Source organism: Panthera uncia (assembly GCF_023721935.1).
Source record: "Panthera uncia isolate 11264 chromosome A1 unlocalized genomic scaffold, Puncia_PCG_1.0 HiC_scaffold_17, whole genome shotgun sequence".
Taxonomy (NCBI): Eukaryota; Metazoa; Chordata; class Mammalia; order Carnivora; family Felidae; genus Panthera; species Panthera uncia.
In genome coordinates this window covers 59,387,757-59,414,801 of record NW_026057577.1, presented here as the reverse complement: position 1 = coordinate 59,414,801, position 27,045 = coordinate 59,387,757, and the positions used below count along the sequence as shown (strand labels likewise).

At 38.9% G+C, this 27,045-nt stretch overlaps 2 protein-coding genes across 6 annotated transcripts in view; one reads left to right on the top strand and one right to left on the bottom strand.

Annotated features, from left to right (window-relative positions):
• The window catches only part of MSH3 (mutS homolog 3), a 187,079-nt gene extending 185,995 nt beyond the window's left edge, over positions 1–1,084 (bottom strand). The window contains exon 1 of the mRNA XM_049649725.1: positions 811–1,084. Within this exon, the coding sequence (XP_049505682.1) occupies positions 811–1,014 (204 nt within the window). The 5' untranslated portion in view covers positions 1,015–1,084. The remainder of the gene's footprint in view (positions 1–810) is intronic.
• DHFR (dihydrofolate reductase) lies at positions 1,058–24,540 on the top strand. Of its 5 annotated transcripts, none has more exons than XM_049649728.1 (7): positions 1,058–1,338; positions 1,675–1,724; positions 3,761–3,866; positions 9,904–10,030; positions 13,396–13,511; positions 19,051–19,136; positions 24,434–24,540. In XM_049649728.1, the coding sequence occupies exons 1-6, from the start codon at positions 1,253–1,255 to the stop codon at positions 19,127–19,129; spliced, it is 564 nt and encodes a 187-aa protein (XP_049505685.1). In that variant the 5' UTR covers positions 1,058–1,252; the 3' UTR covers positions 19,130–19,136; positions 24,434–24,540. The 5 variants fall into 5 exon arrangements, 4 of the variants coding, with proteins under 4 accessions (XP_049505685.1, XP_049505684.1, XP_049505683.1 ...); XM_049649727.1 differs by having other exon boundaries at positions 19,051–19,157; XR_007461790.1 differs by lacking the exon at positions 13,396–13,511.
• Positions 24,541–27,045: the final 2,505 nt, after the last annotated feature.

Here is a 27,045-nt window from a genome sequence, read left to right as displayed (position 1 = left end):
GCTTAAAGCCAGTCTGCAATCCCTTTCCATATTCTCAGTTTAAAAATACTGTACCAGGGAGACCCAGTGAGGGGCTCACCCTGAGGTTTTCCCTGGTGGCAGTGTCCCTGGTAAAAACAAAGCAAACTTAACTTACTTGACTCAGTTGAAAGGTGGCAAGCAACAGAAAGGAACCAATGACTAACCATTCACATCTGCACCACCTTAAGGAACTTAACCCAAATTGTCTATCAGACTTTATAATCTTACCTATAAGAAGTATAGTCACTGAGGAACTGCACAATATGACTGCCTTTATACCAGTCGCTTGAGAATATTAGCACCACTGTTGCACCCTTAAAAACTAGAGATTCAGTGGCAATTTTCTTCCAGTCACCTAACCAAGTACATATAAATAAGGTAAATAAAGCTCCTCTTCAATTTTCAATCCAGATTTTTTTTTAAAAAAAGGAGGCAGAATAGAGGTTAAAAGATGTATCCTTTGCCCACAGGCAAATCAGAATGGAAGTCAGGAGCCCTCTGTTCCTCTCTCAGTTCTGCCATTAAGAACTTGTGTGATCTTGGCCTCGAGTCTATTACTCCAAGTGGAAAGTACAATCTTTGAACTACATTTTTAAAGGAGACCAGCCGGGCTTTTCCCGCCTTCTCCCTTTTGAGCCCCGCCCCTATCTCATCGTGCGGGCTCATCTCGTCGATTCTCGCGTACTGCTCCCATCTCCTCCTGCTCCACCCACAAGCACCGTCCCCGCCCATCTAGTCCCGCCCCATCTACCCCGCTGGCCCCGCCCCGTCCTGGACCGAACCCACCACGTGTGGCGGCAACTGAGGCGGGAGAGTGGACGCTAGGGGCGCTGCGGAATCAGAGTCAGGGCCGGCCTTCGGGACTGCACCCGTGGGGGACGTAGTGGATTTCAGGTTTCCCGTAGACTGGAAGAATCTGCTCAAAACCTCTTGCCTTGCAGGGGCTGGGCCGGCGGCAGCGGCGCGACTAGAGGCAGGCTTCCGACCCGACATCGCAGGGCACAGATTGACGCCACTGGGGCAGGGCCCAAGCGGGAGCGCGAGCACGCCACCGCAGCTCCCCTAGTCTGCGTGCGCGAGCACGTCACGACCCTGCCGTGCGCCGGGGCAGGGGGCGGGGTCTCGGCTGCACAAATAGGACCGAGGGGGCGGGATGGCTGCAATTTGGCGCCAAGGTCGGCCGGGATTCCCAGGGTTGTGAGCAAGCGGTGTGGTGTTCACAGTGGCTGTCATGGTTCGTCCGCTAAACTGTATCGTCGCTGTGTCCCAGAACATGGGCATCGGCAAGAACGGGGACCTGCCCTGGCCGCCGCTCAGGTACCTACGGGCCCGGAGCTGGATTGGGTGTTGGGGGACGGGGAGAACTGGCGCGGGTTGCTTTTGATCGCGGCACCAGGGCGGGGCCTAACAGACACTCTCGGTTGGGAGGATGGGATCGGACTTTTCACCTGAGCAGGCAGGAGCTGGACCAGGGCTTCCTTCCGCCATCTGGAGCCGGCCGGCCACGTTCTCGATTTCCGTCCTGCTCCTGTTGCCCGGCGAGGACTTTTCCCCACCCCCACCCCCCCACCCCCAGTGCAGCGTCTGTCGGGAGGGTTACGGCTTGAGCCTACCAGATAATGTTCTGAGTAACGCTGTTTGTCTAATTTATAGGAATGAATTCAAGTATTTCCAAAGGATGACCACAACCTCATCCGTAGAAGGTAATGTGGGATTTTTAAGTGATTGAGGTTTGGGAAACATCTTGCTTGAGTAAGCTTATCAGTGCAAATTTTACTTAAATAAAAAGTTTTCCATGTTAATCTGGGACCTTTTGTCTTACCAGTGATTTATACGCAGTTCCCAAGGTTTGTCACGTTTTTTAAAAAAAAGTTCTTTGAAATTTTATGTGGGCACGCGTAAATTGAGGTACTGGGCAGAATTAGCAGCTAGGTACAGGCTTTAGGGAAAGAGCAGGGAAGGAGACCAGAGGAGGCCTTTGGCATAGCTGCTAACAGCGATGGTAGGGCCTGGAAGGCAGTGAAGAAGATAAAAGTAAAAAAACAACAACAAAAAGAAACAGTTACATGAACTCGATGTGGAGATCAGAAAGGTGAAGGTGATGCAGGAAAGAATCAAGGATGAACTCTCAGATCTTCAGTTTGAGAGTCTGGGTGACATGGAGAATAAAGAAGTGGAGAAGAGTGTGCAAGTGTAATGATAATTTTGAGGTTTGAGGAATTTGTGGGATCTCCAGGATAATTTCAGGTACAGCAAAGTGGGTGAATTGAGCCACTGGAGAGGACAACCATGGAAGAGAATATAGTGGTGAGATGCCCGTTGAAAACCTAAGAGATATGTATTTGGTCATAGGAGAAGAAATAGTAGAGTAAAAGACAAACAGTCAATCAGAAAGCAGATGCAGCATAACTTTAACAGGACAGGTACAAGGTCCTTGGATCTTGCACTTGGGTCACCGGTAGAGACAAGATAGCAGGAGCTTGAAGCTAAAGAATTGACATGAACCACTCTAGAATCCAGTGTATGATCTAGTAATAGGAAAAGCATCCAACACCTGGCCTATTCACTTGCTTTCAGTAAACACAGTGTTTCTTTGATGAGTGGATGAAAGGATACCAAGGTCGACTTGGCTTTTTGTTCTTTTTTCTTTTTCTTTCTTTTTTTTTAAATTTTTTTCCAATGTCTTCCTATGCTCTTCACTCATTATCTCCACCTTTGTTGTTAGGCCAAGTCTGTACCATTTCTCATCAGAATTCCTCACCTTTTGCCTCTGTTATTTTTGATCACTGATATCTCCTTATTAACACTTAAAGCTCTGTCCTTGAAAATGCAGTGCATATTCTACAGGGGGCACCATGAATTATTGGGGTTTTAATTCTTAGAGGAAAAAAATTTGTCTCCACATTTGGAGGTGATAATTTGGTTATGAGTAATGATGTAAAATACAGAAAAATGCTTAGTGTACTTGTATTTTGTAAATGTTAGTATTTTTGTTTAAAGAAATTCAAACTAATGATGATTCTTTAAAACAGACACGTGCACTTCTTTTGATAGCCTGCCAGAACATACCCAGAGTTATAGAAATGTGTGTATTCCTTTGATCCAGATATCTGACTCCCAAGATTTTTCTTCCACGTAATTATATGAAAAATGGAAGTTATGTGTATAAAGTTTCTATGGAAGCATTTTACTTAAAAAATAGAGGCACAATTGAAAGCATTTTGGCTTTTTAATTGAGTGGAATACTAAACAGCGATCTTTAAAAGTATGGCTACTAATATAAATACAAAGTGTACAAATGAATAATACTATTACATCAAACAGTTAAACAGTACTTACTAGATGTTCTAAATCTCAATCCCCACAATAACCCTAGAACTAGGAACTACTGTTATCTCCATTAACATAAGGCACAGAAGATTCATGACTTGCCTAGTAGATGACTGAATACATTCAGTTTCAGCACTTTGCCCCAGAATCTTGGCTCTTCACTATTATACATAATTGCAATTGATTAAAACTAAATATTGGATATAAATCAGATAACACCAAAGAGAAAAATAGTATATTTAGGAAATGGGTGATAAATGTCAATTTTGTAAGCCTGTTTTAAGTTTTAATTTTTAAAGCAGATCCACTAGGTGTCACTGTGACAGTCCTATCTCTGCACATATAAATGAATATATGAAAATATAAATGTATACTCCCAGAATATACTTATTTTTATGTGATTTTCTAGGTAAACAGAATTTGGTGATTATGGGTAGAAAGACATGGTTCTCTATTCCGGAGAAGAATCGACCTTTAAAGGACAGAATTAATATAGTTCTCAGTAGAGACCTCAAGTAAGTATTATCACAAATTCACCACAAGAAAATCATGTCCCATTTCTTATGGTAGAGGTCTGTGTATGACAAAACAAAATTGTATAAATATAGCACTATTGATCACACTGCTTAATGTCATAAAGGTGATTACAGAAAATGAATAAGCAGTTATTTATGCCACATGACAATAATTTCACTCTGCTACTTAAGTGATTGATTTCACCACTCTGAAAAGTTACATTAAATCTCACTGGGGTAACAGCTTTGCCAGTTTCCTTGAACTGTCACTCAATAGGCTCAATTATCATGTATACAATACAGTTAATAACTTTTTTCTAGTTTCACATATGTTTTGGGGTTTACCAAGATTAAGTGGTTTATCCCCTCTCCATACCCTGCCCTGGATACAGTAAGATAGAAATTTTAGGATGGGCTAAAAATCAGTCATAACCTTGTGCCCGATTATTCCTAGTTTACCACAACACCCAAATAATATTTTGTACTTGTATTCTTTATGCAATGTCTACAGGTGAAAAAAATGAAAGTATTGGAATTGACCTAGGGATCCTGAAGAAAGAGAAGTGTCTCCAGTTGCCTTCTGCTAGGAATTTTCCCGTCCTCCAATCTAACATTGGAGTAGATAGTTTCTGATGCCTGGAAATGCCCTGGGGACTTTATTACAAGGAATTGGCCTACACATTTGTGGTGCTGGCTAGGCAAGTCCAAAACTCTGTAGGGCACACCATCAGAAAGGGCATGCTGGAACTCTTCACCAGGGCCTGAAACTGCTATCTGCAGGTGAAATTTTTTCTTCAGGGAAGCTGGAGGAGCTGCTTTTAAGGCCTTTCAACTGATTCAATCCTGCCTACCCAGATTGAAGTCAATTTATCAACTTTAATCACTTCTACAAAATACCTTTACAGTAATACTTAGATTAGTGTCTCAATAACCAAGGACTATAGCCCAGCCAAGTGAACACATCAAAGACCATCACACTATGAGCAGGAAAAAAACATTATACAACTGTAGGCCAAGGGGGTTCAGGCTTATATAGATTTTTTCCCCAAATCCCTTCTAGAATGGCACAGGTAAAAACATGAAAGAAAGTATACCAGAGTATTTGCATTGATCGCCTTGGATGATGAGGAAAAAGTTGATGTGCATCTTGCCATCTGCCTCAGTCTTTATACTGTTCTCTTATTCTGGTTGCTAGGATATTCTGATTATCTTTTTTACTTGGTAGAATCCAAATTCACAGACTGTATAGCCATTCCCAGAGACTCTTTAATAACATCTTCTTGAATACTACTCAAGTTTATTTATGGCTAGCTTGAGCTACAACAGATTAAACAAATCTCAGTGGGGGGGGATATTCAATTGAGCCAGAAAATCTCTGCAAATGATGAGTCTCATTTCTTCTTTATGACCCCCCCCCCCCCCCCCACTGTTGTGCATGTAATTGGGTTTGGTTGTTTCTTATATAACATTTGTTGCTATATTTCACTTGTTTTTTTTTTAAGACAGAAAATTTCAGAGTTTTTATTATCAGTTATTCTGAGGAAATAAACATACCAGTTAGGAAAACATTTTAGAGTTTATTTTTTGTGCTTCCTTCTGCTTCCCTACTTGGGGGTCAGTTACACACATAACCTGGGCACCTGCTGTATGCCACACAGTGCTAGATTCTGAATTAAAGGGGAGAGATTTACCCATGTAATCGCTATTGCTCAGGCAAGCTTTTAGAAATACTCAGTTTTTCACCACCACCCTCCAATGTAAGAAGTTGAATCCTCAAGGATAAATTGAATTGTATATAACTTATAGCTCAATAAAGTAATTTTTTAAGGCTTTGGAACCAAAAATTAAATAAATTTTACCACATTGCTATAGCTTTGAGAGCATCTTTAGTAAATCCAAAATTTCCTTCATGATATAAGTTGTTGTAAATTGTCTTCAACTCATGAAAGCTATTTGATATCTCATAGTATAATAATTTTTTACGGTCTGTCATATTCTCCACAGTGATTAAAGCTTTCTCTCTTCTGTCCTCACTATTCACATACTTGGTACAGCAAAGAGTTACCAACCTGGCTTCTACTACCTCGTCTGGTACCTATTAACTTGATGCCTTGCTGAATGACAGTTTCCTTATCTACTAAATGGGATTAATAATGAGAACTTCTTAGGGTGATTTTGAGGATTAATTGAAATTTTTTATGTTAAATTTATGGCACACAGAAAGTACCCTATCAATATCAGATCCTACTGTCCCAGCTTTTCTGTTTTGGCAGAATTACCTTTGGTCTCTAATAGAAAATATTAACGGGAGCACAATGAGCAGGTTTGTGATCTCATTTTTTGCCCTTATCTATTCACTTTGTTCTTCCTTCCCACAGTCTTGAGTCAAAAATCCCCTCCTGTCAACCAGAATCCTCCGTCTGCCCCCACCACTTTATCCTAAACTCCCGTTTTCTCCTGGTCTCAAGACCTTGCTCTGTTGTGCTACCCTTTACTGTTTTAAACCTCACTACATACTACTTCTACCTTCAACTTTCTTGGAGCTTTCTTGTGTTAAATAAATAACTTCTGTAACTTCAGTATAAACCTCAGTATCCTCTATGGTCATCCATCACTTCCGTGTCTTGCACATGTTTTTATCTCCTTTGAGACTGTCAGCTAAGGGATCATTCTCCAAGGAGTATTCTCCTTCATCACCCCACCCAGATGATGTACCACCTCTGCCTACCTGGCATCCTCCACACATCCCCATCGCATATCCTTTTCATATTATGGCCACTGCTGAGATAGAGCTCTGCCTGCCACTGGTACAGTGGCACTTAGTATATCCCAGCACTTAGTATATCCCCTAGCAAAGCAGGGGTTCAGAAATTTTTACAGAATGGATGGTCTTTAGGTGATTTATAAAAATAGGATGATCCCACATAGTATCACTTTGTAACCTGTCTTTTTTTCCCCATTTGATATATGGAAAGATTAATTTCTATGAATATTTTTAGTGGCTACATAGTATTCGATTATGAGGATGGAGCATGCTTGAACCAATTTTAATTTTAGTTGGAAATTCTGTTTCAGAGACTGAGTTTGAAAGGTCTTAAATTGAACGTATTTTTGAATTCTGGTTAAGATATGATTCTAGCCTAGGGTTTTTTGTTTTTTAAATGCTTTCCCAACAGTCTAGGAAATTGAGCCAGAATTCCATCTGCCACATCATCTTTCACATCAGGCACAGTGAGAAAGGATAATGTTTATATGGTACCCTGAGGTAATCAAATGAGGCTGCTCAAGGCCAGAGGACACTGGTCTTAAGGCTCTGCTAAACTAGGCCACACCATCCTGAGGTCTGAGGGGACGAGAATTTGACACCTTTGTAGCCTATGGCCACCAGTTGAATCCCTTGTCTATGTAGGGAGTTGTAACACACAGACTCCCAATGTCAGGCTGCTGGAGTTGAAATCTCAGGTCCACCATTTCCTAGATCTATAGCCACTGGCCACTGAATCCCTCAGCCTCAATATCATCTATAAAAAGGAATAAAAGTACTTACATAGGACTGCTAGTCTGATGCATATAAAGTACTACCTGTTCCCACTACTTCGGAGAGCAAATGGGTCCTCAAATGTTAGATATTTTCTTTCTAATGTAACTATCCAGGTAAAAAGCAGCCTCTCTGGAGAAGGGAGAAGGATGGAAGTATCACTGGTGTGCATACTGTTTTGCATTATCTCCTAGTCCTCATGCCAGTCCTCTTCAGGAGCTAAGATTCTAAGTTTGAAACAAGGTATCAAAGATGTCCACATGCTTGACTACATATGGAACCACATACCAACTCTCTTGTCAGGGAATGCAATCTCTCTTAGTCTGAGATAAATAGAGGAAGTAAAGTGGGCAATGAAATAAGTCACAGTATTGAGTGTTTGCTATATACTATTCACTGTGTTCCTAGGATTTGTGCTTTTAGACAGTGAACACAGTGGCCTAATTAGCTCAAACATTAGCTCAACTTTTTGCTTATATTTTTATACCCATCTTGGGTCAAGTGTTTCAAACATTCCTAAACTGCTAAGGAATAACATTTTGCAGAAGCATTTCCTCCATGTCTTTATGATAATTAAAATCTGAAACAAATCCTTAATCTAGTCTTTGTTTTCCTTTAACAGACTCATTACAAAAGGTCAAAAAAGTAGTCTTCACCTTAAGCCCTGGAAGCATTTCAAGCCATTGTTCCACAATCTACACAGAATGATTGCCCCCTTTCTTTGAATCCACACCAAACATTTATACCACCTTCTAAATTATTTTGCTACAACCCACCAATTTCTAGGACACCTCTTCAAATTCTCCTCTTATGTCAGATCCTAAGTCACTAAGTCAGATCCTAAACCACCATTTTTCATTCTTCCCTGACACCTGTCATCATTTCTGACTTCAGCATCCTCAGTTACTAAAACCACCTGGACTCTGTTTGTCATTCTAGACTTTAGCTAGACTACCTTCTCCCCAAGCTCAGATCTAGACTCAGTTCTCCCCCTACACAGCCTTGTCCAGCCTACTCGCTGCAGCCTCCCTGACACCTTAGAGACTTCCTTGGCTCATTTAACCTCACCCTGGTGTGCGAGTCTTTTTTCAGCTTTTAGTCAAAATACATTCTTTGTGCTATCTTACTCCTTTAGAGATGACAAAGGGTGAAATAAGTAAAATATCTATGAAGGAGGTGAGGGAGGAGGCAGTGAAGAGAATTAATAATCTCCATTAGCTGTTGATTAATCATTGTTACAAGCACTAGTTCAAAGGCAGTTACATAATTTTTTAAAGCATCACTCTGAGAACTTGACTTTGAATTATAATTTCTGTTCTCTAATTACAATGAAAGTCAAATTCTATGTTTCTTCAATTATAAAGGGAATTATCACTCTCCACCCGCCCCCTCCCCCCCCCCCCAGGAAAAAATAAACAGTTGTGGAGATAGGGAGAAATTAAACTGAAGATGTAACACTGAAATTAATTCTTTCTCCTTTGGATTTTAATTTAAAAAATATACATGCTTATTAATACTTCATCCACTTCTATATTTGAAACATGAAAAGTCTTTTACTCCCCATTCATCACATATTAACAGTTCGAATATCATTCCAAACTACAGTCATTCAAACATACTACTCTCTCTCCAACATTTTTTATGAATCTTTCAAACATAAAGAACCTTAAACACCTGTATACCTAACACATAGATTCCACCGTTAACAATTTATTATGCTTGTTTTACCATCCATCCATGCATCCAATGATCTTTATTTAAGCATTTCAGAGTAACATGGAAACATCAGTATGTTTTCCCTTAAATACTTCAGCATATATATCATTAACTAGAGTTCAATATTTCTTTACAATTTTTTTTTTTTAAGTTTATTTATTTTGAAAGAGAGCAAACACACAAGCACGCCCACACACAAGTTCGGGAGGGGCAGAGAGAGGGAGAGCAAGAATCCCAAGCTGACAGCGCAGAGCCCAATGCAGGGCTTCATCTCAGGAATCCTGAGATCATGACATAAGCTGAAATCAAGAGTCAGACGCTTAACCAACTGAGCCTCGCAGGTGCCCCATCTTTTGAGATAAATATTACATACAATGAAATGTACAAGTCTTAAATGTACTTTTGCTAAATTTTGACAAATGTAGGCACCTATGTAACCTCATATCAAAGATGGAGAATTTTACCATGACCCCTCCTAAGTTCCCCTATGCCTCTTCCCAGTGAATCTTTACCCCATCCCTCCAGAGACCACTACTCTTCTGATTTTTTTCAACCATAAATATCACAAGATACCAGAAGTGTTTCTGTTTTTTGATTCATTGTGGACCGTACATACACAAATATGGTTTGAATTTTTGGTCATAGGCCATATTGATGTTAAGTGTTTATTATTGAAAGAATTCATATTTATGATGATTTTGGTTTTATAATTATTCCAATTCAGATTACTTGACTGGTATGAATGGGTTTTATAGACATTATTTGTAATTTTTTTAAATTCAGGGAACCTCCACAAGGAGCTCATTTTCTTGCCAAAAGTCTGGATGATGCCTTACAACTTACTGAGCAACCAGAATTAGCACATAAAGTGGACATGGTTTGGGTAGTGGGAGGCAGTTCTGTTTATAAGGTAAGTAAAATCATAAAGAAATGTTCTACCCCACTTGCCTTCAGATTCCCTGCCATCTGAACTTTTAAAAAATTAGGCCATGAGCAAAGGAAGTACGTTATCCCTACTATAAACTAGACACATTGTCAATTTGATTTATTCGTTTTAGATACTATCATGAAAAGTAAATAAAAATATAAAAGCGAGTTTTTAAGCCTGTTCCAGTTGATTTTCAATTCCAAATAGTTGATGTTTCTAATTTAAAAATATTCTAGGGGCTCCTGGGTAGCTCAGTTGGCTAAGCAACCAACTTCGGATTGGGTCATGATCTCACGGTTCATGGGTTCAAGCCCTGTGTCAGGCTCTCTGCCTACAGCTGGAGCCTGGAGCCTGCTTCAGATTCTGTGTCTCCCTCTCTCTTTGCCCCTTCCCCACCCTGTCTCTCCCTCTCTCAAAATAAATAAACACTAAAAAAAATGATAAAAACATTCTAAATACTTCCCTTAGAATTGTACTTGCATTGCACTGTTTTCTACTCCCTAGATGTGCCCTGATATACTGAATTCTCCCCTTTTTCCAAGAATATATAGGTCCTTACTGAGAAAGGGATGGGGCTCTCAGTTACTATACACTGACTAAATGTATACGAATTTGTTAAAACTTAACAATTTTGTATAATATGAAAGCATAGGAAAACTATTACATGTTTCATAATAATAGAAAAAACGAGTAAAAGAGAAAATAGTCCTTTTTTTTTTTTTTCCCCCAGTCTTGAGGTCTGTTTTTTTGTTTTTTGTTTTTTTTTTTTTACACTTATCATGCCAGGAATTCATAGGGAAGGGGTTCCAACAGTTCAGGCTCTTTTCCATTGGTTCTCCCAAAATGTACTTCTCTGGGTGGAGCAGGCTGGCTTTTCAGTTGAACCCATGTACCTTTCTCTTTGGCTTCCTTCTTTTTCAGATCATTTTCTTTTACACACTTCAGGAAGCTATCTCGGCTCTTTTGAGTGCATTTGCTCAATACATACATTAACTCTCCTGGCAAAAATCTGCCCTTGTTTGTTTACAGCAATGCAAGTAGCATGCTGGGTAACATTGTAGACTCTTCCAGTTTTGCAGTGGTAACATTTGTGAAACATTTCTTGTTGAACAGTGCCTATTCCCTTGATGTCCAAAATAAACCTTTCTTGTAGATTCACAGGTATGTAGCCAACAGAACAACTCCATGTTTCCTAGAACACCTAGAGCACATTCAGCAGGTGCCTCTCCTCTTTCCCTTGGTGAATTACTGGAAGATGGAGGCTCCGGCTGAAAACTTCGTATTTTTTTTTTTAATTTAATTTAATTTTATTTTATTTTTTAATGTTTATTTACTTTTGAGAGAGAGAGAGACAGAATCTGAAGCAAGCTCCAGGCTCCGAGCTGTCAGCACAGAGCCTGACACGGGGCTCAAACTCAAAAATTGCAAGATCGTGACCTGAGCTGAAGTCTGATGCTCAACCGGCTGAGCCACGCAGGCACCCCATAAGATTTTATTTTTTTAAGTAATCGCTATACCCAACATGGGGCTTAAACCCACAACCCTCACATCAGGAGTGTCACATTCCACAGACTGAGACAGCCAGGTGCTCCAAAATATTTCTTCTTTTGAATACCAAATGACTTTCAGCTTTCAAAATTTTTGAGGATAATAAATAGAATTTTTGGACTCTTAAAACACTAATAAAAAATTAAAGTTTATGGGAAGGAAAAAAGCCAGCCCCTACACTTTGGTGTCTTGTTATAACATATATACACTGAATTTGTTTTGAAAGAAAAGATATACCAGGATCCCAGACCTGTTTCTACAACCTTTGGTTTGCTTTATTTGTTTTATGAGGAAATGGACATTTTCCTTTGATCTTTCAGCCAGGCATGAATTTTTAGGAAAACAAATCATTTCTTTATTTTGTTCAATATGCATTTTGAATGATTTAATACCACATTCACTTGAAAATCTACTTTTTATAAATATTTAATTTTTTTTTTTTACGTTTATTCATTTTTGAAAAACAGTGAGACAAAGTGTGAGCAGGGGAGGAGCAGAGAGAGAGGGAGACACAGAATCCAAAGCAGGCTCCAGGCCCTGAGCTGTCAGCACAGAGCCTGACACGGGGCTCGAACTCACATAAGGAAGTAGAATCTCCAACTGGTAATTTTGTATTATGCACCTGCCTCTCATCACCATAACTTGTAGAACTTTTAGGCTCATCTTCCCTGGGGCCAGCCTGTTTTTGTAAACACAGTTTCATTGGAACACAGCCATGCCCATTGGTTTAGTATTGTCTACAGCTGCTGTTGCCCACAAAGGAAAGAAGGAAACCACATGGTCCACAAAGCCTAAAGTATTTACATATGACCCTTTACAGAAAAGGTTGTGCCATATAGTATTTCCTTGGATACAGACTTTCAGATGCTGCTGTGGTTCGTCCTATTCAGTTTTTCTAATTTTTGATAACATTAAGAATTGGTAGGATATTTATTTGATTGGGGCAAGAGAATAAGTGAGTTTATATTTGCTGTAGTAAAAAGCCAAAAATATAAAGTAACATTTGTTCTATGTCCTTATTTGGAATTTCAAGGATAACACACACTTGAAATTTTATATTTTTTTTCTTCCATAAGTTATTTGAAAATCAAGGGTTATTACTTTCTTGGAGATGCAATTAGGACTCATGACTTTTTATTAGAGTTTTAAGATATTCATTCAAGTGCAGTTTTTTCTATAGAAACTATCAACAGTAGCATAGGCTATAGTTAGAAAAGTCATTAACAATATAAGGCCAATACAATCATTAGCAACAGAGGCTAAGAAAGTAAATTACCTGCTAGCATTGTAGCTATCTCCTAAGAAATGGAAGCGTTATTAAATTCTGTGTAAATGTACTAATTAAGTATGCCCTTGAGATTTTTAGTAATCAAAATCTCATAAAATTATATACTATCTTATCCATATATATACATATGCAAATTTTTCTGTGGAGAGCAACTAGATAATTTAGGGTTCTTAATTCTTAAACAACCACCAAAGAAAGAAGATAATACTGAATGCTTAAATGAAAAAAGAATTCATGTAAGCAAACTAGAGGCCAGAATATATTTAAACTCACTCTCATAATTAGTGATAATTATTAGTGCCATTCTCAAAATAACTAAGACATACTTTGCAGGACCCCAAACTTAATAATAGGATATTTAAATAGCATGCTTTGGAGGTGACAAGTCATGGAGCATGTCTCTTAATACCAGATACAAACTTGACTATGTAATTAAAACAAACAAATCTTAAGAGTTTGTTTCTTTTGACAGATAAATAAAGAAATTGATGCCTCTTGTGTTTTTTCAAAGGAAGCCATGAACAGGCCAGGCCACGTTAGACTATTTGTGACAAGGATTATGCAGGAGTTTGAAAGTGACACATTTTTTCCAGAAATTGATTTGGAGAAATATAAACTTCTCCCAGAGTAAGTAAAATGTTATTAATTTGTCTGAAGTACTTTTGGATTTCCTGCTTAAGAATCAGAGAAACAGTATATCTCTTCATATTGAATTTGGAGTAGAAATGTGTTCTGCAGACAAAAACTAGGAATTTTGAGGGGCACCTGGGTGGCTCAGTCGGTTAAGCGTCTGACTTCAGCTCAGGTCACGATCTCGCGGTCTGTGAGTTCGAGCCCCGCATTGGGCTCTGGGCTGATGGCTCAGAGCCTGGATGGAGCCTGCTTCCGATTCTGTGTCTCCGTCTCTCTCTGCCCCTCCCCCGTTCATGCTCTGTCTCTCTCTGTCTCAAAAATAAATAAACATTTAAAAATTAAAAAAAAAAAAAAACTAGGAATTTTGGGAAATCTGCTTTAACAAACTTGGGATGTTTAAGTTTTAATAATTTGACTGAAATCTAGAGAGTAGTCATTAGCTCATTCTATGAGGTCTCTGCTTAGCATCAGACACTGTCTTAGGCACTGGGGAAGCCGTGCTTACCAAGATGTCACTGCTCTCTAAGATTAGAGTATTTGTAGTAGAAAAGGAGAGTAGTAAATGAAAGGTAAACATTAAGAGAGTTGCTATATGGAGAACTGAAATATTGTGATGTGGTAAATACCGTATTGTCTGAGAAGTCCTCTCTGAAGAGGTGGTGTCTATGCTGAGATCTAAATGTCAAGAAGCCAACCATGCAAAGAGAAGAGCATTCCAAAAACCAGAGAAATAGCTCGTGTAGAGACCAGAGGGCAGGAACAAGCTTGGTTGTGCTCCCTGACCCTGAGCAGGGACTGACTACTCTGAGCATTATAAGCAAGGGGGAGGCCAGAGGGGTCAGACCAGACACAAGTTTAGAGGGTTTGAAGAGAGGGTGACATTGTTCCAGCTGTTTGTGGAGAACAGAAGGGACAAGAATGAAGCTGGGAGACCAGTTAGCTGCAGGAGTTGAGGTGAAAGAACAAGGGACTTGGATAGCAGTGGAGGTGATGGAAGAAAAGATGGAGTTAAGATTTCAGCATGAAACTGCCTGATTGTGAAAACTCACAGCATTTTAGTTTAAAAGCACTTTTCATACTTCAACTTTAAAAAAAAAGTTTTTTTAAGTACTTCTCAGCTATTGGCTATGAAGAGTAAAAGTAGAAGATTAATCGTATCAATGCTTTCAGACTAGGTTTTAACACATCCTTCTAATATTAATAAATATTAATAAATACGGTGTATTATATTCAATGATTTTCGTGTTAAACTATTCTAGCATTTCTGGAATAAATCCACTTGGTAGTAATGTGTAGTCCTTTTTATATGTTCCTGGATTTAATTTGCTTATATTTTGTTGAGGATTTTTGCATTTATATTCATAATGGATATTGGTCTGTAGTTTCATTTTTTAATAATGTGTTCACCTTGTTTTGGTGTCAGGAGAGTACCAGCCTCACAGAATGAGTCAGGAAATGGTCTCTTTCCTCTTCTATTTTTTCGGAAGAGTTTGTGAAGGATTGGTGTTCGTTCTTACTTATTTTTTTAAGTTTATTTATTTATTTTAAGAGAGAGAGAGAATGAGGGAAGGGCACAGAAAAGGGATTGAGAGAGAATCCCAAGCAGGCTCTTCACTGAGAGCACAGAGCCCGATGCGGTGCTCAAACCCATGAACTGTGAGATCATGACCTGAGCCGAAACCGAGAGTCGGATACTTAAGTGACTGAGCCACCCAGGCTCCCCAGTTCTTTAAATGTCTTAGAAGATTTTAATAGTGGGAAGCTTCAGATAGGAAATTTCTATCCAAAACCAAATTCCAAGGAAATTGCTCAAAAATGGACATTCTAGACAAGGCTATGAAAGAAAATGGAGTCTTTTTTTTTTTTTTTTTCCTGTTACATCATTTGATGGTTGTCTTACTTTGAAGTTGTACCAACATAGTAACAACCTCCTGAACGCAGAGTGGAGGGAATCCCCTAAGGGGAGATCTGGAGTAGGTCAGTCTTTCCTGAGGTAGAAGAAAAGAGAAACCTGGAAAGACAAAGAGAATATACTTTGTCCCTGAAAATCCGTAATGTTGCTCAATTCTTGAGCTGCATTCTCTCCAAATGTCTGTACACTGGGGAACTTAGAATTGCTCCATACTGTCCAGAAATGAGCTCTGATTGTTCTCTACTTCCCCTTTTTCTTTTCCCACAGCTACACAGAGGTTAGACCCCCCATTCTCCCTATTAGTGGCCCTCTTGTAGTGACATAAGTTTCAGTTCAAACAGTTATCTTTTATTAACACCATACTTCCTGGTAATAAAAGCACTAGTAAAATGAAATAAAGATGAGAGGACTATTGTGAAGTGCAAAGGGAATAAAATTAGAATGTGGGTGAAGCCACAAGTGGTAGAAACCTAAAAGCAGAAAAAAAATCTTAACAAAGTTAGGTCTTACTTTGTGTCTGCCTTTTTCCCCCATGGGTCATTGTCTGCATAATTCTTTTTTTTCTTCTTTTTTTTTTTTTTTTTTTTTTTTTTTTTTTTTTTGACAGCAGCATTCCAGCCTGTCCTCTAAGGCTGTGCCCTCATTCATCTTACCTATAAGAAATCTTTCCCATCTCAAACTATTTCACACTAGGCTCCAGCCAAACCAGCAGGCCTAAATGTTTTATACCAGCAGTTTTCTGCTTAATGAGCCCTTGTAGTTAACAGCGTTCCATGTAACTATGCAAAGAGGATAAAGGCCAGAAGAGGCCTTTGAGGCCGTAGTTGGCTCCAGAGCTGGGACAGATGCCCCTTTTCAATAGATAAATTTAAGAAAGTTTTTGATGGGCTAACAGTTCCTCTTCTGTTCCCATTAGTTCCTGACTAGCCAACAGGATCCTTATTCATTCTATTTGTACGACTCCTCCTGAGCCTGTGCTTGCTATAGTCTTCATTTAAATTTAGTTGTGAGTTGTTTCTTATAGATAACTATTTACCTCTTTCTTAGACTTTACATTACATCATCTCAGTATTCTCATGCTTTGTCAGTTCGAATCTTATGTTTCTTCATAGCTACTGGATTCCTTACTGCCTGAAGATTCTAGAGGGGGATCTCTATCTGGGTGGTTCATAACAAATAGGAGGCATTTCCACATCCTGTTAGGCTTAAACTCAGAGTTCATATGTGGCTCCTAAGCAGTTTGCTCTTCAGAAAAGTTTGGAATTATGATGGTTGGGGTAGTTCTGTCATTATTAAACAGACTGAATATGGGGGCGCCTGGGTCACTTAATCAGTTAAGTGTCTGAGTCTTGATTTCGGCTCAGGTCATGATCTCACAGTGGTGAGATTGAGCCCTGTGTCAGGCTCTGCGCTGGGCATGGAGTCTGCTTGGGATTCTCTCCCTCCCTCTCTATGTGTAGGCATGCTCTCTCTCTTGAACGAATAATAGACTGAATATATAAATATTGTGAAAAGTAAAATTAATCCGAAGCAGAGTTGAATTTCAGTTTCACAGAGCAAATTAACATTAATACCGTGGCTGCTGACTATACCCAGCCAATAACATAGTATTTCTAAGTATTATTTGTGGTTTTAGAAATAATTTTGATATTTTGCTTTTATCTTTTAACTGAGAATCTTGATACTCTTGAGAATTTTACAAACACACAAAAATGTAAATGTTACTTTTTGGTGACTCATTCCAAAGAAACTAAAATTATGGTTAAAAGTTGGCCTCGAAAAATCACTGCTTTAAAAAAAGAAAAATGCTATATTGCTACTAAAACAGTTGAACAGAAACAGCTCAGGAAATGGTTAGTAAATAGAAACATAGATGTTATTTTCTTTATATGTTATTATACTATTGTTACTTTATATGTTTATGTTTTTTATCAAATGGCATACCTCTGATTAGTCAACAAAAGGTTAATACCTGTTATTACTCAGCATTGCACTGGGTATCATAAGAGGTTTAAATCTTTTCCTATCTTATCCCTGCTACAGTGAGTTTAGAAAATACGGGGTGAAAGAAACTCATAATACTAAAGAATAACATTTATAGAGCACTTAATGTAATGAACTCAGGGCCAGATTATTCATAAGAATGAAGACAACAGAACCAGAGTCAAACACAAGTCTGATCAAAGCAGGTGTTCCTCATCCCCACCTGGAGCACATGGGGGTGCAGCTCGCACAATACTGAGGAAGTATAAGATTTGGGGTGGAGACGAGAGTGGTCAGTACAGTCCTCAGTGGAGGACCTGAGGGGATTTTTTGTTGGTGGTGGGTTTTTCAGTGGGAAAAAAATTTTATTGTAAGAATACAATATGAGACCTCCTCTCAACAAAATTTTAGTTTTCCAATTCAGTGTTGTTAACTGTAGACACAGCATTGTACAGCACATCTCTGGAATTTAATCATCTTACACAACAAACTTTATTCCCTTTGAACAACTGTGTTTCCCCTTTCCCCCAACACCTGTCAACCACCCTTCTACTCTCTGTTCTTATGAGTCTGACCATTTTAGATAATGCAGTATTTGTCCTTCTGTGACCGGCTTATTTCACTTAGCATAATGACCTCCAGGTTCATCCATGTTGCTGCATATGGCAGGATTTCCTTCTTTCTTGAAGTTGAACAATATTCCATTGTATGTAAATACAGCATTTTTGTTTAATCGTTCATCTGTTGATGGGCATTTAGGTTGCTTAGCTACTGTAAACTAGGCTGCAGTGAACATGGGAGGATATATATTTCTTTGAGGTCCTGATTTGTTATCAAAAACAAAAAACGAGATAACAAGTGTTGGTGTTGGTGAGGATGTAGAGAAACTCTTGTGCACTGTTGGTGGGAATGCAAACTGGTAGCAGCCACTGTGGAAACAGTATGGAGGCTCCTCAAAAAAATTAAAAATAGAACTACCACATGATCTAGCAACTCTGCCTCTTGGTATATACGCAAAGGAGGGCTTGGGTTTTGAATTGGAAGGTGGCGGGAACACAGATCTAAGTGAGAGAAAATTTCAGATAAACAGTGATGTCCATAAAAGAACTGCCGTGAGGAACACTCTGGGAAATTAGAGCAGCGTGGTGTCCACTGATTAAACAGCAGAATCTTTCACCATACAGGACACATAACTTCAGTTCTACTCTAAGCAGCTAAAGGTTGTATCTTGTTTTTCATTTGCTCACGTAAGAAATTTGATATCAAGTGTAAGATTTGCAAAATGTTACTACATTTCATACTAGCTGGGTGATAGTGGAAAGGTAAAAGAGAAACTGCTGACAGTGGCTAGTTTGAGACAGAAGAATTAGGAGTCAGAAGGAAAGGATAAATTGCACTTTTTGTTTTCTAACTTTCTGTACAGTTTGCAAGTTTTTCTTTCTGTTTCCTACACTGTTCCATAGTGTATTTGTATGATACCCAGTTTCACCGTGACTTACCATTGTGGAAAAAAAAAAATGAAGACGAAACTTTTATTTACTTTATTGATGCCTTTTGGCTGAGCTATCTCTTTTTAATTGACACAGTATATATCTTTTTTTTAATTGACAAATTATTCCACATATTTTTCTTTTACAGATACCCAGGTGTTCTTTCTGATATCCAGGAGGAGAAAAACATTAAGTACAAATTTGAAGTATATGAGAAGAACAATTAATGTGAAGGTGTTTTCTGGTTTATTTCAAGTTAGTTGTTCCCCCTCCCCTCCAATTACATATTTTTTAATATTAGAAAAAAAGACTTTTGTGACTTTAGGTCAACGGCTAATTATTTGTAAGCAATGAGATTTTATAAATTAATCTTAAGTAGACTATAGTTAAGATTAGTCTTACTATTCCATATCAGATAACCATTTATGAAACCTTTTTTGCTATAGCTGTATGATGCCCATCAAGGACCAGCACCTGCCTACGGTAGCATATCTTTCAAAAACCAAAGTTGAAAAAATTCCCCGAGAGCATGAGTTGAAACCAGGACCTATAGAGATAGAACTAGGCAGATTTGTCCAGAGGTCAGACATGGATTATAAACAGAAGAGATAGAACTCAGATATTAAAAGAAAATTAAATCAAAATAGAGACTTTGAATTCTCCATGCATTTCATTCACTCTTCTCAAAAAAGGTTCTGTTCACTCAGGCAATCAGTAAGTTGAGGGAACTCTGGTATATTCCATTGGGATAGTAAAGAGGCAGGTAGGACACTGTCTTTTTGAAGGTTAAAAGAAAAGGTCTGAGACCTCTAAAAACTCTGCCTCTGATCTTCTGTGGGATTCCATGGATGTTACAATGATAGAAGAATAAAGTTGTTCTTTACAAAAAAGAGTGATTTAAAACAAGCATATGGCTAAAATTAGAAATTAAAAAGGTAGTGAAATGAAACTAGATAATGCAAGAAACCAAAATTATGAAGTTGGAAACAAAATTAAACTTCACTGAATTAAAAAGTGAAAATTAAAACATGTTTTCCTACCATGTTAGCAAAGATTTGTATTTGTTAGGTATCCAAAGAAAGGGCATTTTTTGCCTTGTAAATTAATACAACTTTTTTAGAGTTTAAGTTAACAATATCAATTAAAATTTAAAATATTCTGGGTTTGGACCCAGAGCTGAGTTTCTACTTCTAAATATTAATCCTGAACAACAAAGAGACCCAAGAGAATTTGTTGCACTGAGAATTTTTTTCAACTTGGAAACAGGGCTACCTGGGTGGCTCATTCGGGTAAGCGTCAGACTCTTGATCTCAACTCAGGTCATGATCTCACAGTTCATGAGATCAAGCCACATCGGATTCTGCACCGACAGCACAGAGCCTGCTTAAGATTCTCTCTCTCCTCTGCACTGCTCCCCTTGCCAACTCACACACGTGCACTCTCTCTCTCAAAATAAATAAACTTAAAAAAAAAACTTAAAAAATAAAACTTGGAAACAGCCCAAATGACAATCAATAAAGAAATAACCAACCAATATGTCTGTAGAATTTAATATTGTCTGTAACAGTTAAAAAGAATGAGGTACTGACAGAAAAATGCCAAAGACTGTTAAATAAAAGAAGCGAATTGTGTATCATACCTAAAAAATTTACTGATGGTATATAGTATGTGTAGGAAAATGTATGCTGAAACTGTCGACAGTATCAGAGTTGAGCATGTTATTTTATGAATTAGGTATGCCTGTTGTAATTAGATTTTTTTTAAGTATTATGTGCTGGATTTCATGAACAATTAACGTAATAATTGAGCCCCTTATGTTCAGCAGTAAAATTAGAATATAGAAATCAAGAGTATAAAGGAATTTACTAAAATCTTCCAAAGAGGGGGGAAAAAAAAAAACAAACATCACAGACAAGAAAAGGAATCAATACTGCATGAGACTTACAATCCTTAAGAAAACAGTGGAGCTTTCTGCAAGGAACATAATCAGCAAACTATTAGTACAGGTATCTAGAATTTTTAGGACTCAGATACTTAGAAGCAAGCCATCTAGAGAAGAGGAAACCCAAATAGCCAATAAATACATGCAAAGATAAATATTCCCACTAGTAACTGAGGAAATGCAAATTAAAACTGCAGTAAGGTACCATCCCACATACTCAGATGTGGCATTCTCACCAACACTTGACATGGTCAGCCTTTTACCATGTTTGTTGGCAATATTTATTCAGGATGAAGAAGCACATACCCTTCGACCTAACAGTTGTACTCATGGATAAATACCAAGAGAAATCCTTCTATGTTGCTATCTAGAAATTTGCAAAAGAATGTAGCAGCAACCCAAACGGACTAAAGGACTTAAGTCTGGTAACTATTTGGGGACAATATGAGAGGAAAAGTGGGGATAGCTGTCTAACTGCTAAATCCTCATTGACATATCAGGAAATCACTAATATGTAAAGTAACAAATCAAGATGTGATCAATTATTTGAGAAAAAAACAACAGAAGAAACTTAAAAGCCATTAATCTGGGGGCGCCTGGGTGGCTCAGTCGGTTGAGCGGCCGACTTCGGCTCAGGTCATGATCTCGCGGTCCGTGAGTTTGAGCCCCGCGTCGGGCTCTGTGCTGACAGCTCAGAGCCTGGAGCCTGTTTCCGATTCTGTGTCTCCCTCTCTGACCCTCCCCTGTTCATGCTCTGTCTCTCCCTGTCTCAAAAATAAAAAAACGTTTAAAAAAAATTTTTTTTTTAAAAAAAGCCATTAATCTGGAGAGTTGGGAGGGTGTGGGGCAGGAGACTGCTCAGGTTTTTTATAAACTTTAAGAGGCTAAAAATAATATACCTTAATACATGCATTCATTTGAAAAATGACCAAAATAGTTAACTGGAGGAAAGAAACCAACATGAACGTAACTACCAGAAGGAAAAGCTAAGAGGATGAAAATGCTTGCCAATGAAAAGGACATTTTGAGGTTGGGGGGAGAGAGCAGGAGACTACTGTTTTCACTGCAAAACTTTTGGGATCTTGATTTTATTTAACCATTTTCATGTATTTAGTAAAAATTCTTCCTTAATAAGTTGCTAGTTTGTAAGTGCTGACCTCCTGATACTCCTTGAACACCTCACATAAAATTTCAGACTCTTAATGGCAATTTATCCCCAGAGTCTGCTTAAAAATGTAAAGAAGAAAACATAATTAGCCAAGGTCACACAAAATTCCTAAGACTGATTGCTAGAAAACCATCAGGCTTTCTCTCGTGGTGCCTGGTTTGTTCATTTTCAAGACAAATGCGAGTCTTCCTTTTTCCACATTGATTTATAAAACAGCACTGTCAAGTGTTGATAATTGGAGGCTAAAATGTAAATAATAAAACATGAACATATGTTCTAAATATTCAGGTTAGCCCATTTTATGTTTCTGTGAGGTTGAAATTATGTAACATACCCACATCTTAATAAATGTTTCTCAAAATGTCCTCCCTAGTACACCTGTATGAGGGATGGGTCCCAGAATCTGCAGAGTAAACAACACCCCCAGATGATTCTAAAGCGTATCCAAGGATGTAAATCACTGAGTTAGAGTGCTTCTGGCCCTCCAAGGGGAAAAAAACAAAACAAAAAAACCCTGAAACTTTATTTCGTATCTCTAGGACATCTGAATAAAGCAAAATAGAAAAATGAGCAAATTGTAAATCAACATGTATGAGATTGGAGAAAGTAAAATTGTAAAGGTTAGAACGATGTGTTGCTGATCTATATTAAGAACTAGATTTTCATTAAATATGTAATAAAAATACATATGAAAGTAACATCAGTAGCTCAAAGAGATACATAGTAAGTAAACACAGGAACAGATGTCCCTTTAACAAGATGCTTTATATATATTTGGTAAACTAAAAACTGTGCAGCAAATGACCTATAGGCAACATGACTTTGTGAGGGAAAAGTCGGCTGGCCAGCTGCTGAAAGGGTTCCGAAAAATAGTGATTTCTGAAAGATTGAAACTTGTGAACAAGGATGTTCCAGTTAGGACAAAAAAGAAATACATCATTAAATGAGTATCAGGAGTAGAATTAGAGACTCTTAACGAAAAGGTATTGGTCATAAAAGGGATAGAGCTTCTGGCTAAACACAGAGGAAAGAAGCCCTACAATCTATGTGAAGTTGGGCTTTTCCTGGGGCAAAAATGAAATTGCATTGCCGACCATTTCTAATTATTTGGTCCTGCCCTTTCTGTTCCCCAGGAAACCTCAAGGGGACCGGGAAGTTTTTCTGTCTGTACATTGACATTTCTTTATTCTCTAAATCTCTTTACTCTTGGAACAAAGGAACAAACCACACTGGTGTGTGTGTGTGTGTGTGTGTGTGTGTGTGTGTGTGTGTTAAATTTGCATAATTTCGAGAGAGAGGGAATCCCAAGTAGACTCCGCGCTGACAGCGCAAACCTTGACGTGGGACTTGACCTCAAGAGCCCTGAGATCATGACCTGAGCCAATGCTCAACCAACTGAGCCACCCAGGCACCCCTGTTGTGTGGTATTTTCAAATAACTTTGCAGTCAGTAATTAAACTAGATGTGAAACTTAGTACTGGAGGACATGTTTTAGGTGGTCTGTACTTCTTTGCCCCAGGACCATTGGACACACAAACCCTGAAGGAATAGAGGGTTAGTCTGTAAGGGGGGAAGACTTAATGATGCCGGAGCTCAGGAAAAAGTGTAGAAAATAGAGAAGAGAATTTCTGCTGCACCTACTAGACAAAATTATTTGGCAAGGCATCCTGAATGACGCCTTTTTTAGAGCCCCTGGTCATAGCACCTGCAAAGGGCCAATGTTTGCCCGCAGGTTTTTTTTATTGCCAGTCCTCTTTGATAGGTGAATTATCAAATCTTAAGCTCGAGGGTTTTCCCGTAGTATTTTATTATGAACTATTTCAAGCACACAGAGAAGCTGAATTATACATTAAGCACCCATTCTTATCCATCACCTAGATTCTGTCATTGTTAACACTGCTATCTCTGCTTTACCACATATTTAGCCAGCCATCCATCCATCAGTCATTCTTATATTTTGATACATTTCCAAGTAAGTTTAGATCTCAGGATGTTTCATCCTTAGATTCTTAAGCTTGTATGTCATTAACTACAGTTCAAAATTTGTTTACTTTTGGGGGGAAGGGTAAGATCTACATGGAGAAATGCAGATCTTAAGTGTAGCATTTTACAGGTTTTAGTAAATCCATGTGTCTTCATGACCCAAACCTCTGTCCATCACCCCGGAAAACTCCTTCATACCCCTTTCCAATAGCAAGCGCTATTCTGGGGCTTTTTTTCCTCATTTTAGATTATTTTTGCCTGTTTCTGAACTTCGTATGAATGGAATCATACAGGATGTCTGACTTATTTCACTCAGCATCATTTATGTGAGAGTCAGCCATGCTGTTACATGTGTCACTGGTTTGTTCCTTTTTATAACTTTGTAGTGTCCACTGTATGGCCACACCACCATTTGTTTATCCTTTTTCCTATTGATAGACATGTGGACTCTTCTGAAGTGGGATTTGAGCTTGGTATTGAAGGATCTAGAGAGATGGAGACTGACGGTCAGGAGGAAGGCAGATATATGCTCCCGGCAGAGGAAACAGATGGAGACTGACGGTCAGGAGGAAGGCAGATATATGCTCCCGGCAGAGGAAAAACCATGAAGAAACTTCATCTCCAGATTCCAAAACCCAGAACAAGGCCTTACCAAGGAAGGGCAGGTGTCATCAGGCCCCAGGTCCATCCAGCGGCAAGCACCTACTTCACCTACTTCACCTCACTTCGCCAATCTGTTCTCTTTCATAACCATATCTAGTTCAGGTCTTTATTTGCTCTCACTTGGACTGTTGGGGTAATCTAAATTGGTGGTTTTCAATCCAAATAAACTATGATAAACATGGCCAACAAATAGTCTCTGAACTGCACCTCTTATTATGCCACCGTCTCCCCTTCATGCTGACCCAACTAAGACCAAACTCCACCTTGGCCTTTATGGTCTTCTCCAGATGGCAATGATCAATCTTCCCAGACTTACTGTCTAAAATTTCTACTCCCTCCATGTCACACACAAGCCACCCGCAGCTCCTCACAAGTCCCCACATAGAGCCAAGCTTTGCCACACACATCCCCTTCCTTATGCAGTTCTCTCTCCATATAATGGCTCCATCCCTGTATCGTCGAGTGTAAATCATATGTGTTCCTCAGAGTCCTGTCCAAATTCAGAGGGCTCCCTCTTTCATGAAGCCTTCCTTCTCACCCTCCTCTGAATCACCCAGTGCTACCTATCTCTGTTATAGCACTTACCCGCAGCTTGCCTAACAGCTGTTTGTTATTCTCATCTCTCTTTTATCAATTAGGAGTGTCTTCAGCTGCAAGTACCAGCAAGTCCAGTTAACAGTGGGGTAAACAAATTTGGATTTACTGGCTCTGTGATTCTCTGGGGTTTTCCCTCAAGATTTCAAAATGACTACTGCTGCTTCAGAAATTAAGCCATGTTCACAGCAGGAGGAAGAGAGGAAGTGAGAAATGTCAGGCACATATTTCCCTTTCATCAGGAAAGCAAAACCTGTCCCACATCCTCCTAGCACTTGAGTCTAATTCTACTAATGCACATCAGAATTCGGGATCTCTGCCTTAAAACGAATCTTGACCAACACCTATCATTTTGTTCCCCACCACCCCAACAAAATCAAAGTTCTCCTGGCAAGGAAGAAAGGAGGATGAACATGAGAATACAATTAATAGTGTTTGCTCGTTCAGCTATGCCAGACTGCCAGCTGTTTCCAGGCAGAAACTACCTTACCTTTGTCTCCCCTCAAGATGTCTAGCATCTTCAAAATGTTGATAGATAGAATCTTGCAATCTGGAATTGAAATGTCACATTTAATTTCTCTCATATAGTCAATCTCATTATAATAAATTCTATGTGGCATCCGCATTTGGGGTTGATTTGGCATTTCATTGTATTAGCCACATGGCTATAAATTACATTCCCAGTCAATAGACGAAAACAAACTTGATGTGAGCTTTCCCTACAGTACATGAAAAGTGAAAAGCAATGCTAGCCACTTACTGTGTTGGTTAAGGATTTACTACCTTAGCAGATAAACCCCAAATCTCAATGACTTAACACCATGGAAGCTTATTTCTTGCTCAAATAAAGTGCAACAGAGGTGTTTCTGACCAGTAGGCAGCTCTCCAGGTGGAGATTCAGGGATTCAGACTCCCTCCACCTTGGAGATTCTATCTTCAACTAGGGATTTCCAAGGTTGTTGCTAAAAAGGAAAGAGCACAGAAGATCACATGTGGGAGGTCTGGCAGGGCAAGCTTTGAAGGGACACATACCACTTTCCCCCACAGTCCTCCGGCCAAAACTTTGTCACATAATCACACCCTAATGCCAGGAGGCTGCAAAATGTAGGCTAGCTGTGGACCAGAGGGAAGAGGAAACAGGTTCAGTGAACCTAGCACCAGACTCCACCACATCTGTAAAGGGAAAGAGACAGATACCAGACTCACAACTGCTGCTTCTCCTGATTGTTCTTTTTTTCTATTTCTTCTCTTTCTTTCCTTTTTTCCCTTGTAAAGGATCTAGTTAATTCCTTTTTTTTAATTGAAGTATAGTTGACACCCAATGTTACATTAGTTCCAGGTGTACCACATAGTGATTCCACAAGTTTATATATTATGCTTTGCTCACCACAAGTGTAGTTACCATCTGTCACTATAAAATGCTACTACGATACCGGTAACTATGTTCCCTATGCTGCACCTTTTATCCCCGTGACTTACTCATTCCATAACTGGAAGCCTGATCTCCTAGTCTTCTTCACCCATTTTGCCCATTCCCCTACATCCTTCCCCTCTGGCAACCATCAGTTTGTTTTCTGTATTTACAGGTCTGTTTTTGCTTGTTATTTATTCATTTATTTTGTTTTGTTTAGATTCCATATATAAGTGACATCATATAGTATTTGTCTTTTTTTACTTATTTCACTTAGCATAAAAGCTTCTAGGTCCATCCATGTTGTCTCAAATGACAAGATCTCATTTTTTACGGCTAAGTAATATTTCTCTCCCTCTCTCTCTCTCTCTCTCTCTCTCTC